This window comes from Mustela erminea, chromosome 1 (assembly GCF_009829155.1).
Source record: "Mustela erminea isolate mMusErm1 chromosome 1, mMusErm1.Pri, whole genome shotgun sequence".
Taxonomy (NCBI): domain Eukaryota; kingdom Metazoa; phylum Chordata; class Mammalia; order Carnivora; family Mustelidae; genus Mustela; species Mustela erminea.
In genome coordinates, this window is record NC_045614.1 from 138,520,301 (window position 1) to 138,534,125 (window position 13,825).

Sequence of the window (13,825 nt, forward strand, 5' to 3'; positions counted from 1 at the left end):
GACAATTAACTGAACCACCCAGGTGCTCCAAACAGACGGAATTTTTAAAAAGCAAAATAGACACATGCAGATGAAAGCGACATTATCATTACCTTCTCTCTCCAGTTATCATCATTCAGCAGCTTCTGTCTAAGGGTTTCCTGCAGCTGTTCAATGCTTTTCTGATGTGAAATCAGCATTAGTTCCCTGAAAAACATAAACCCAACAAATGAGTCAAGACCCTGACACTCTTCCTAAATTGCAGTTCCTTGCTCAGAGAATAGTATTTCACAACTTAATCTGTTTCTTCTCTTTAGCAATATATATACTGCCACTAGATACTACTTTACCGTTAACAGCAATTTACAAACACTACATACAAGGTAAGTATTTTCCCAGCCTTAATTTTTGTTTAATAAGTTATGTTAGTACTTTTGCATGAAATAGTAACAACATATGTAGAGTCACAAATATCATAAAACATTGCACATTACGGTTCCAAAGTTTAATGTCTAAATTCTAACACTAGACAATATTTTATTTCCTAAAGAAAAGGAAAATATGTTGGGATATGCCATAAAATCAACACATTTGTGGTTCTCTCTAGATTTATTTTTCTTTTACTTGTCTCCAATACTGATAGGAACAAACCAAATTAAGTAGAAATTCATGTCTGAGGTATGGTATAGTTCAAACATATTGGAAAATTGAAAAGAAAACACAAAGAACATTTTAATATTTTAATCCACATAAATGGATCTTGAAGTTTAGTTTGTAATCCTCTGGGTGGGGTAAGTGCAGAAGATTCATAAGAGCATTTCACAGAGGCACTGAAATTAAGCTTTTGAATATCACAAGTAGTGGCAAAAGCACACTTGTTAATAGGACTCTCCCTCTTCCATAACCACCACATCCCTCCTTAGTTTCGATGTAGGTGATTCTTCTCCACTGCTTATTCCTAATTCTCATCTCTTTGTTTTCTATCACCACCCTATTCCTTGTAGCTCTGACTCCTTTCTCAAAATTGTGACTTTCAGTTGTAACTGTCTGTTGGACATCTCCACCTTAATGAACCATTAATACCAGATCCATTAAAAAACAAGTTTACTATCATCTGCAATCTTGCTTTTCCTTTTGACTTCTAAAAATCTTTAAGAGTCAAATCTTTGGCTTGAAATCCCTGAGTTTTCTCTCTTTCTTCTCCTTGTTCTACCACATCCATTCAATACCAAATTCTGTATTTTGCTTCCTGAGTGGACCCCAATCTATTCCTTCTCTTCCTTTCCCACTACCAACAGCCTTGTTAAGGCTCTTGACTTTTTCTCCCACCTATATTATTATTATGGACTCTCAATCTCTCTCTTAATTTCTCTTCTACTCTCACTCTTTTAATATTATTAAACTTTTTTCTAATAAAATAATAAAAATTAAATAATAAATATTTTATAAATAAAATAATATATTATAAATATAAATAATAAATATAAATAAATTATTATAAATAATAATATATTATAAATAAAATAATAAAAATAATGCTGACATTTCTAGGCTAGAAAATTTTAAGGACACAAGCATAAGAAGACATGTTGGACTTGGTAACCAGGATTATGAATATCTTTTGAGGGAAACTGATTTAAAAAATTTAAAACTCCCCAGACTTCTCTTTCCAGAAGTGTGTTGGACTAGGTACTTTGACAACTTTCGTACTGAAAATTAGTAAACATTTTTTTAACTTATAAAATACTCTTAAAATTCATCAGTGAGCTGGACAAAAAGTGGGAAGGATGCAGAGAACAAAACCCAAATGAAAGAACAGAAGGATATGAGTGGAAAACTATTGAAATTTAAATAAGGTCTATAGTTTAGTTAATTGTATTATACCAATGTTAATTTCTTAGTTTTTACAGATGTATCATTGTTATTAAAAGTGGGCCAAAGAGAAACATACACTCTCTCTATACCGTCTTTGTAACTTTTCTGTAATTATTTCAAACTAAATCTTTAAAAAAGTGAAGTAAAAGGAAGAACCCTAACAATAGGTGGAGCATTGAAACCAATTCTCAACTTGAAGGTACCTTCCAAAATTGATGAACTTGAGCTTTAAATTTTATGAAGGGCTCAGGAGAGAAAAGGTCTAAGTGGAAACTCACCTGCATGAAGCTGCATCTCAAAGAGCTGCACGTGCAGTATATGTGTGAAATTCACACCTAGTATGTGTAAAATTCAAATAACATCTCTCAAGGTACAAAAGAAAATTACTGGTTTTGAATTGTGGTGCTAGATACAGGGAAAAATATAAATTTCTCACAGGAATCTGTAAACACAAACTAACCATAATTCAGATTTTTATCGTGAATTCATACAACAGTTCAAAAGTGGTTCAAAAAGCTTCATGTTGAAAATATATCTTAAAGTAGTAATAGGTTAGCTTTATCTCCAGATGTCTGGTAGAAAAAAATACCAATATTTTAGGGAGCAACCTATCTTCATCCTGGGACTCAAAGCTTTTCTACAGATAAAAAGTCAAGACCTATGAGATCCTGATTTTTTTAAAAAATCACAAAACTAGAAAAGAAAAAAAAAAAGCCAGTAAGAGAGAGAATAAGCAGACACAAATGAAAACTTAATTAAACTCATACTTTCTAAAGTGTTGAATTTTAAGATATAGAATATAAAATCAGGATGTTCAATGAAATAAAAGTTATTTAAATAACTAATGAAATATGAAAAGGAATCAAATCAAACTTGCAAAAATTAAAAATATAATAATCAAAATGAAAAACAGTGGGTGGTCCTGTAGCAAATTATTCACAGCTAAAAAATGAAGCAATAAACTAAAAGGGAGATTTAAAGAAACTATACAGACTGAAGTACAGGAAGTGAAAAATATGGAAAATATAAAAGTGAAGTTGATATATGGAGGACAGAGGGAAAAGATCTAATATATATCTATGCACTATTTCCGAAGGAGAGGAGAGAAAAGAAAGAGGAAACAATATTTGAGGGGACTATTCTGGATTGATGAAAAACACTAACTCACAAATCTAGGAAGCCAAATGGATTCCAAGCAAGATAAATAAAAATAAATCTCCCATCTGGGCATCTGATAGTGAACATGAGGAACATCAAAGTTAAAGAGATCTTGAAAGAAGCTGGAGAGAAAAAATCCAATATCTTCAAAGGAACCCAAACATATTGAAAGCTTATTCTCCAACACAAAGAAGTCAGAAAGCAAAATATTATGTTCAAAATTTTATGTGAAAATAACCACCAACTAAAGTTGGGTACCCAGCAAAACTTTCTTTCAAAATGAGACTGAAATAAAATATGCGCGGATAAACAAAATCAGAGTGTTTACTACCAGCTAAAAGACCTTTACTAAAGAACCTTTTAAAGACTATGATTTATAGGAGGGGTAAGATTTAGAAGGAAGGTCAAGCATGCAAGAAGAAATGTGAGCAAAGAAACTGGCAAACACAAATGCAGGGAAGACTTCTTGAGCATGTGATCAAGAGAGTTGTACAAGGCGCAAGCTCAGAAGGGGATCCTGTACTTCAGAATTAATGCATTATGGTCACCAACAAGAAATTCTTAATAATTTTATCTTTAAATTTGTGTTTTATGTGAGGTCTGATGGGAAAATTGAGCATGTACCAAGGGTTTGGCTTAGAGCCTTGGTTCACATACAGTCCTACCTCCTATCACCTCCCTGCCTTTCTAGGATGGTTCTCTAGCCCCTGTTTCTCAGCCTTGCCCACCATCTGCTTTGGGTGTGGGCTCAGGTGTAGGTACCTGCATGGGGAGGGTGAGGGTTGGGCATGTGTACTCCCCCTGCTCTGAATCATGGGGAAGAATACTGGGTGCTTGTGAAAGCCTGTATCCACTCCACGATTTCCCCATGTCCAAGGGAACACAACATTCAATAGTAATCAAGAAAATACCAGGGGCACAGGGGTGGCTCAGTTGGTTAGGCAACTGCCTTCGTTTCAGGTCATGACCCTGGAGTCCTGGGATTGAGCCCCACATCAGGCTCCCTGCTCAGTAGGGAGTCTGCTTCTACCTATGACCTTCTCCCCTCTCATGCTCTCTCTCACACTCTCTCAAGTAAATAAATAAAAATCTTTAAAAAAAAAAAAAAGAAAAGAAAAGAAAATACCATGTCAGGTTGAAGGAGGTACTGTGAAGGCAGAGAAACAAAGAGGTCCACATTTTCAGTTTGTATTGGGCCCTGAAAATTATGCAATCAGACCTGATTATAAACAGGTAATTATAAACAAATTATAAACAAATATCTGTATAAAATATAGTTTTGAGCTCAAGTATTCTTTGGTCCTGGAATGATTCAAGGAGACTGTGAGATATTAATCTTAGACTTCACTAAGTATGCATAGTAAAAATTTCTAAAGTAACCACTAAAAAAATACAAATAGAATATACCATTAGAGGAAAAAGCACAAAGAAAATAAACAAAACTCCAACAATTCCATTCCACCCCAAACCCAAAAGTTAGAAACAGTGCAGAAAAAAAGGAAAAAATATAATGCTTAAGGTAGCAATCACAATGATGGTAAATAAATTAAACTCATAAGTTAAAATAGAGAAATAGTCTTGGCAAAAGAAAAGACACTAAGCATAAAGAACGTGTATGTTCTTTATAAGATGCATTCCTAAAACATAAGGGCATGGAAAGATTTCCTTTTTGTTTTTTTGGAAAAGATGTAACATTATGTAAAAGATGTAAAGGATGTAAAAGGTGAAATATTAAAGAAAGAGAAGCATGCAACTATATTAATATTAGACAAAGTAAACTTAAAGACAAAAATCATTATTTTGGACTTACAGTGACAACAGGTTAATTCACCATAAGTAGTCTAAATTTGTATGCACCTGTTAAAATTGCCTCCAAATATATAAAGCAAAACTTCATAGAACTGTAAGGAGAAACTGTAAAATCCATACTACAGTTAGATTTCAACACAGTTCCCTCAATTATGTAAGTCAGTCTCTGGGATCACCACATAAGGCCATGGAAATGTATACTGCACAACTCCAGCCTAATGTGAGAGGTCCTCCTGTAATGTGCAATGCAGCAACCCAAGGTCAAACAGACAAATAATTCAGAATATAGGGGATTTTAGCAATGCAGATAAGACTGATTTAAAGTTCCTATATAGAACCCTGTGCCAGATTAGTAGGAAAACACACAATCATTTTCCAGTTCACATGAAATGGACATCCTAGGCCAGAAAGTAAATTTTAAACAACTGTTGTCTGATTAACTTGTATAGTCCAATATGGTAGCCACTAACCGTATGTAGTTTCTAAGCCCTTAAAATGTAACTGGCTCAAATTAGGATGTGCCTAAATTTAAAATGCATACCAGATTTGAAAATTTAGTATCTCCCAAAAATCCAAAATATTTATTATAATTTTTAAAGATGATTACATATTTAAATGATAATTTGTATACATGGAGTTAAGTGAAATATGTTATACATTTTACCTGTTTATTTTTCTCTTTTGATGTGGCAATTGAAAAATTTTAAATTACATAATGGCTCACATTATACTATTGAACAGCACTGTTAGAGTCTATATTCTCAGAAAACAAACATCTGTAACAAAAGACACATAAAATATCTCCATGTATTTGGAAATTTAAAACATGTATTTCTGTAAGTCATGGGTCAAGTAAAAAAAAAAAATCACAATTGATATTTTAAAATACTTAGAATTGAACAATAGTGAAATTGCTACATATCAAACCTTACAGAATATACTTAAAGCAGAATGGATAAACGAATTGTGGTATAGTTTAGAATATAATACAGATAAAGAAATGAATGCTTTTCAGCTACATGCACCATGACGGACAAATCCCAGAACCATAATCTTGAGCACAAAGAAAAAAAAATTGGGTAAACCTTACAGTATGATTTTATTTCTATGAAGATATATGCAAACTCTAACTTTTTTAAGGACTGTAAACAAGTCGGTAAAATTATAAAGTGAAGCAAAGAAACATCAGGTGTTCTCTACAGGTTTTTATAGATGCTCTTTATCCATCTGAAGAAGTTCTCTTCTATTCCTAGTTTGCTGAGAACCACAAAATGCAAGCTGGTGGTTTCCTCCGCAGAATGAGGCACTGTGGTGGAAATATGGAGAAACACCAAAGGGACTTCAAAGCTAACAGTAGGGTTCTATTTTCTAAACTGAGGGGTTGACATAGATGTTCATCGTAGTGTACTTCTTCGTACTTTACACCTATGTGCACTTCCTCTTTATCTATTCAGTATTTATTTTAAAATAGTGATTAAAGCCTGAGCACATGCATGTGGAGGAAAAGGAATCAAAAGGAAAGACTAAGGTGAAGGGCCAGGCAGGTGATCAGTAGAGTAGAGTTGACTGTCAGCTATGCACACTAGGGACAAGGTAGTGTCATTGGGCCCTGGAAGCACAGAGGTGAATTAGGAAGGCAGGATCCCTGTCCAAATGAGAGAGTGCACCAGTTCTCAAAATCCAATGCTCAAAATCCAGTAATGTAAAAGAAAAACTTATCTTGCTGAGTGTGAGGTGCATCCAGCAGGTTCTGATGCTTGCTTAGCAGTCTTCCGGCTAAGGAAAAGGAGGTGAAGCAGAAGAAACAAAGGGGAGCAAGGACAGCACAAGTGGGATTGCACTAGAAACCTCATTTCTGGCTTTTCTCCAAATATTCAGCCATTCCTGTCGGCCTTGCAGACTCGTCTTCCTGTACTTGTCATTTAAATGTTTGGGCTACTCAGCACTTTTTCCTTTCTCCTGTTTCTCTAGATGATCTTATCCACTCCTATGCTTCAAATGCAAACTAGATGCTGACAACTCCCAAACTTTATCTCTGGCTCAGATCTCGTCTCCGTGTTCTCTGAGTATCTGACTCATGAATCCAACTCACCATCTGACTGCTCTACTTTTATATTTCAGAGACATCCCAAACTTAACATATCTGTAATCTCAGAGCTTAAAGTACTAGAGTTTATATTGTTTGCTTATGTTATGTGTCACCTGTTGGTTTGCTCCCCATGTTTTGTTCCAGGGTGTAGCTCAAGGAGCAACTCTTACCCAGGAATGCTACTTTAGTGGCAGATGGAAAAGGGAGAGAGCGCCGAATCCTAACCACTAGATCACCAGGGAGCGTCTGGCAGATGGAAAAGAAAAATCTCCAAAACACTGGGTCTGTTAAAGCTTCTACTCAGAATTGGTGCACTCTCTCACATTTCAGTGGCAAGAACAAGTCCAGTGGCCAAGTCTGATCACAGTCAGGCATGAATAGAACAGTTCTCTCACTGGGAGGTGTGCACCTGGCACCGAGTGGAGCCCATCAAAATTCTGAAATTCCCCTGGAAGCCACTTTGAGGATCTCTATCCTGGAGGCAGGGGATATTCCTTGCTTACATTGAGGTTCATTTTTGTTGCTGGGCAGTATTTCATTGTATGTCTATACCACAATTTGATCAACTCACCTGTTGGCAGACATACAGGTTGTTTCACAGGTTTGGGCTCTTACAAATGAAGCTACTATCAATACCTCTGTACAAGTTTTTATATAGATAATCCCTTTAATTCCTCCTGAGTAAAACACTGGGGTAGCAAGTAAGTATAATGCTTAACTTTTTAAGAAACTTCCAAACTGTTTCCCGAAGAGGTTGTACTATTTTATATTCCAATGAGCTGGGTATGAAAATTCATTTCTCCACATCCTTGTCAACTTTATGCTCAGACTTTTAAATTCTAGACATTGAAGGTGTGTAGTAGTATCTCACCATGGCTTTAATTTGCATTTCCCTAATGACTAATGATGTTAAGTGTCCTTTTGTGTACTTATTGACCACCTGTATGTCTTCATTGGTGAAGTTGGAGAAGTGTCTGTTCAAATATGACAGAGTTTCTGAAGTTCTTTACATATTCTGGAAACAAGTCCTTTATGAGACATATATTTTGCAAATATATTATTCCAGTATACAGTTTGTATTTTCATTCTCTAAACTGTCCTTTAAGAAACAGAAGTCTTAATTTTAATGAAGTTCAATTTATCAACGTTATTTTTTTTCTTTTGTGGAGTGTTCTTTTGGTGTAGAATCCAAGAAATCTTTGCCCAACTCAAGCTCATAAATGTTGTTCTTCCATGTCTTCTTTAAGAAATTTATGATTTTAGGTTTTATATTTAGATCTTTATTTTGAATTTATATAAATATATTTCATAGTATGAATCAAAGTTCATTTTTCACATACGTATATACAATTATTCCAATACCAATGGTTTCAAAATACTATCTTTTCTCCAATGAATTGTTTTAGTACACATGTAGAAAATCAATAAACCATATACATGTGTCTATTTCTGGATTCTCTATTCTGTTCCACTGATCAACTTGTCTTTCTTGAGACCAGTACCCCACTATTAAATATGTAGCTTTACAAGTCTTGAAGTCAGGTAGTGACTATATAGGTTTCTTCCCAAAGTTGCTTTGCTTATTCTAGGCCCTTTGCATTTCCATGTGAATTTTAGAATTAGCTTGTTAATTTCTACAAAAAGTTCTGTTGGAATTTTTGTGATTGCCCTGAATCTTTTCTTTTCTTTTTTTATGATACAGAGAGAGAGAGAGAGAGAGAGAGAGAGAGAGAGGAGGGGCAGAGGAAGAGGGAGGGGCTCATCTCATGACCCGGAGATCATAACGTGAGAGTAAATCAAGAGTCTGATCCTTAACTGACCAAGCCACCTAAGTGTCCCAACCCACTTATCATTATGAAATGAATTTCTTTATTCCTAGTAATATTCTTTGGTCTAAAATCTATTTTACATGATATCTATAGTATTTCAGCTTTCTTTTGATTAGCATCAACTTGGTGGTTTTTTTTCATTGTTTTACTTTTAAATTATTTGTGTCATTACATTTAAAATAAATTTCCTACAGGCAGTTTATAGCTGAATCTTACTTTTTCTTATACAGTCTTATACAAAGATTCTTATATAATCTTCATCTTTTAATTGGAACGTTTAGACAACTTATATTTAATTCAGTTGTTGATATGGCTAGCCTTAAATCTATCCTCTTGCTATGTGTCTCCTATGTGCCTCATCTGTTGTGTGCTTTCCCTCTTTTTTCTGCCTTCTTTTGGATTTTGCATATGTCTTAAGATTCAACTTTATCCGCTTTTTTGGCTGTTTAGCTATAAATTTTTTGTCTAGTTTTATTTTAGTATTTGCTATAGGAGTAATAAGGGCCATCTTTAACTTAACACAGTTGCAGTAGACTGAATAATTTCCTTCAAAGATATCCATGTCCTAATCTACAGAGTCTGTATGTTACTTTATATGCTAAAAGAGACTTTGCAGATGTGATTAAGAGTCTTGACATGAGGAGATTATCTTGGATTATTTGGTTGTGCCCTAAATGTAATTACCAAGGCCTTTATAAGAAAGAGGAGAACGCATTAATGTAGAGGAAGGTGATGATGTGACAAAGGAAGCAAAGACTGGATTCATGTGGCTAGGATGCAAAGACTGCCAGAATGCCAGCAGCCTCTTAAAGCTGGAAGAAGCAAGGAATGGGCTTGCCCCTGGAACTTCCAGAAAGAACGTGCCCTAGGGACACCTTGATTTTAGTCCCTTAATACTCCTATGCACTTCTGACTTGCAAAACTGTAAGATAAAAAATTTGTGATGTTTTAAGCTGTTAGATTGGCGGCAATTTGTTATAGCAGCAATAGAAAACTAATGCCATGGTCTACTTTCAAGTGCTATTATACAACTTTAGGTATGAGATTAGAATCTTATAATAGTAAACTTAATCAAATAAGGAACAGCAGTTGATGGAAACTGAAGTAGCACTTGACCGGGTTTTTAAAATACCAGTATACAGAATGGATGTGGCTGGCTATGCACTTGTTAGAAGTAGCAGACAGCACAGTCTTGGCAATTTGGTCCATTTTATTTCTTAAGCCCGGTTTCTTATTTGAAAAGAGGCCTTACTGATTAGAAAATTCCAACAGGTATTTTCAGATGGGTGCCTGTCAGTACACTAGAAGTTACCTTTTTTTTGTGAAATGAGTGGTAGAGTATTTAGATGCTCAAATTTCAGTCTCTCTGAAGACAAATATAATTTAGATACAACCATAGTGGAATCCACTCCATATACATTCCTCTGATGGACTGTGTACAAAACGCCACTGCTGTTACATGTTTCCTTTTAGAATAAAAACTGAAAGTCTAGATTATAGATGCTAAAATAGAGTAGACCAAGGTTTAAACAATGTTAAGGAAATGATAATTATTTACTGGATTTTCAGAGTTATAAAGTTCCCTATGACATTTCCACAAAGTCTAAGGTGTTTTGAATGAACTCTTTAAAAAATCATGGACTTAAAGTTTGCAGTGGTAAGTCTGCTTGATTTACCTATGGCTCTAGAAAAGAGAAGGGCTTTCAGATCGCTTTGATTCCTTTTGAGCCTCTGACCCAGACTCTGAGACTCTTGTGAGATTCTTTAGTAGGACAAAGCAGAAAGAATAATCATATGTGATTGTACAAATACTTACTGCCCTTAATTAGCATGAAATGGGCACTGAGTAATGTAAACAGAGATGATTATATGTGTGAAAAAGATAATCCCAATTCTAAAAACAAAAATCACACTTTCACACTATACCCATTGTTCAGGAATACAAAACCATTTAAGTTACTGATGATGAAAAACAAGCTTGTGTTCAAAGAAACTAAAAGGGATCAGTTTTGACTCTTGTGAGCCTTTCTGCTAGAAATCTAGAGGAATGATAAGAAATAAAACATTGTTAGATGCATATTCCATATTTTTCCATGTTGTAAAAAGTTGAAAATGTATAGCCATTTTTGAATATTATAGAGACATCTAATTTCCTCTTCTGAACCCATTCTGGAGGTAAAAATGCCTTAGATTTATAGGAAACAATACAGATTTAGGTCCTAAATTTGGATATTACTAAGAATCTGACAAAGGATCCCACCTCTGATTTTTGACAAGTCAGGACTCTCTGGACTTGAGAGAAACACAGGGAAATTTCTAACTTTAAAACATGCAATCAGTGGTTTCATAGGGATTAAATTAATTCTCATCCATACATCTATCTATCCAGCAAATATCCATTACGTGTCAGGCATTGTTTTAGTCTATAGGGATCGCTTCTTTCTCGCCATTTTTTTGGTGATACACCTAAGGCAATTGACTAAATTTTAGAAGAAACAAGATTCCAAAGTAGTAAATGACCATCTAAAGTAAGAGAATTCATCAGCAATTCTGGCTCACGCTCATATCAGCCTTGAGCTCTCTGCAGTGGTATGCTGTCTTTGCTTTTTATATTTGAGAGGGAGGTGTGGCTATCTGCAGCACTCTACCCTGCAGTTTCATGAAATATTGCTTAAAAATAACGTTTCTGGAGTTGGCACAATAGGCAAATTAGGATCTCTCTCAATTAGGAGTATTTATTTTTAAAATTTTAACTTTTAAATTCTTAGACCCGAAAAAAAATGAGAATCTAATTCCTTACATACATGCAAAAATCTAGATTCCCTTAATTGTAGTTAAAAACATAACTGCAAACAAATGTCAAACCATAATGCCAAATGACAGCTTTAAATTCTATTTCACAAGTTGTTCTTTTAGAGATGTCTTCACATTGTCAATCAAAGAGATAATTTTGATTTTGCCACAACTCCTGCCTTAGTTAAAAGCAGTTAACTCTCTGGTATCATAAGAAGTTTGGCAAGCCTCTTTTTCTGAGAGCTGCTGACAGATAGGAAATCAGAGAAAGAGGTGAGTTTTGGGGGGGGAATAATAATGTTCTTTATTTTAGAATGATGTTACTTGGAACATTTTGTTTCATAATACTTTCAACTAATAGGATAGCATCCAAATTGATTCACTCCATGGTCTAATCTTTACAACTTGAAGAGTAAAGCAAAAAATATTGGATTGAATAGACATTTAATAAATAGCTACATCACCAATGTAGGGTGTAAACATTAATGAGATATGATGCTTTAAGGGGTTAGCAACCTAAGAAAAGATGAAAGAGAGGGAATACATTTTTTTAGCACTTACATCCTACCAGGCACAATATTAGATACTTCAGTCTTCTTGAGAAGATAGCTATTATTAGTATACCCATTTTACAGATAAGGAAAATGATCCTTAAAGTGGCTGAGTTGTCCAAATTTGATACTGGTCAAGTTGAGAGTTAAACCTATTTGCCTAACTCTACAGTCCGTTTTTTTATACTTAAGCCACAGTACCAGGAGGTAACAGACTCTTTCTACACTGCTTCTGAATCTTTTCAGATTCAAAGCAACTTTTTAGAAGATTTTATTTATTTATTTGTCATAGAGAGAGAGAAAGAGAGAGAAAGCACAAGCAGCGGAGGCAGCAGGCAGAGGGAGAAGCAGGTTCCCCACCAAGCAGGGAGCTTGATTCAGGACTCTATCTCACAACCCCAGGATCATGACCTGAGCCAAAGGCCGACACCCAGCTGACTGAGCCACCCAGGCAGGCATCTACATTTCTCATTTTTTTAACCTTCATGAAAATATGACAAGCCTCATTAAAGGAACTGAAGAGTAAGCTTCTCTTGGTCTAGAATGTGTTGTGAAATATTATTCTATTTTCATTCTGAAGATATAGCTCCATTTCTGATTTTACCAAGACACCAGAGAGTAGAAGACAAAAGTCACCATCTTATATTTATTGAGTGAATGGAAGAATCCTGAAAGAGTAGAGAGGTGGAGTAAGAAAGCAAGAGGGTGGGGAGAGGAGACAGAAAGAGAACACTCAGGGTTCTGCTGATTTTCTCAGGGATGGGAGTCCCCTGAAGGCTCAGTGTTAACAGCAGGGTTGAGAAAGAAGTCACACAGAGAGGAGCTGACAAAACAGCCTTTCAAGACAGATGCTGAGGGAACTACGTGAACTGTAGTGGAGGGAACATGGGTAATGAGATTAGACACAGCAGAGCTTGATTACAATCTTTGCCAATTATGTGACCCTGAGTGAGAGACTTAGCTTTGCTTACCTCTTTCCTTATGTAGAAAATGTGGGAAAATGACCTGCTTCACAGGTGGAAGTTCCCAGATCTGCTAACCATGCCTTTGGGCAAATTTGGAAATAACTTCCCCTCTGGGTTGGTAAGACAGAAGGCGTGGTAAGGGGAGAAGGGAATGGCATAATTATGCAAGAACGCTAAGCTTCTTCCCCTGTGGCATGTGGCGAGGACAGCAGAGTCTTGACTGGTTTGTAGATCCCTTACCCCTTCCACTGAGTGCCACATAAGGATGCTTCTCACTCAGGACAGGATCCCAGAAGCCTTTAGAGGGCTCCCCACAATTGTGATACCTGTGGAGTGTGTGTGAGAGACTCTGAGAGGGAGAAAGAGGGAGGTGAGGCTGGGGGAAAGGGAGATGGGAGAGAGAGCATGAGGAAGCACACGTTTAATTATGGGGTCATGTCACATATAGATGCTCCTGAGAAAAAACTGCTAGATTTTGTACATATTCCTCTGGGGTGAGGGTTTGTAGCTTTTGACTAAATAGGAACAAACAAACAAAAACCAAAGACCAAGAGTGAGAGGAGAGGATCTGGGAATTGGAAAGAAGTTAAGGTTACATGTGTGGGGCAGGGAGAGTAAAACCCTTCATTACAGTCTAAAAGATACCCTTCTGAAGGGATAGGGAGCACTTAAGTAAACTTCATTTAAAACAGATAAAGAGGGGCTCCCCAGGTGGCTCAGTTGGTTAGCCCTGCATTGGGCTCCTCACTCATGGGGTGGTGGGTTGGGGGGGGGTCT

The 13,825-nt window shown here is 35.8% G+C and overlaps 1 protein-coding gene across 2 annotated transcripts in view; it reads right to left on the reverse strand.

Moving 5' to 3' along the window:
• LEKR1 (leucine, glutamate and lysine rich 1) overlaps positions 1–13,825 on the reverse strand; it is a 183,687-nt gene that overhangs the window by 31,647 nt on the left and 138,215 nt on the right. For both annotated transcript variants that reach the window (XM_032343951.1, XM_032343960.1), the window contains exon 10: positions 93–186. In XM_032343951.1, coding sequence (XP_032199842.1) covers positions 93–186 — 94 coding nt within the window. The remainder of the gene's footprint in view (positions 1–92; positions 187–13,825) is intronic.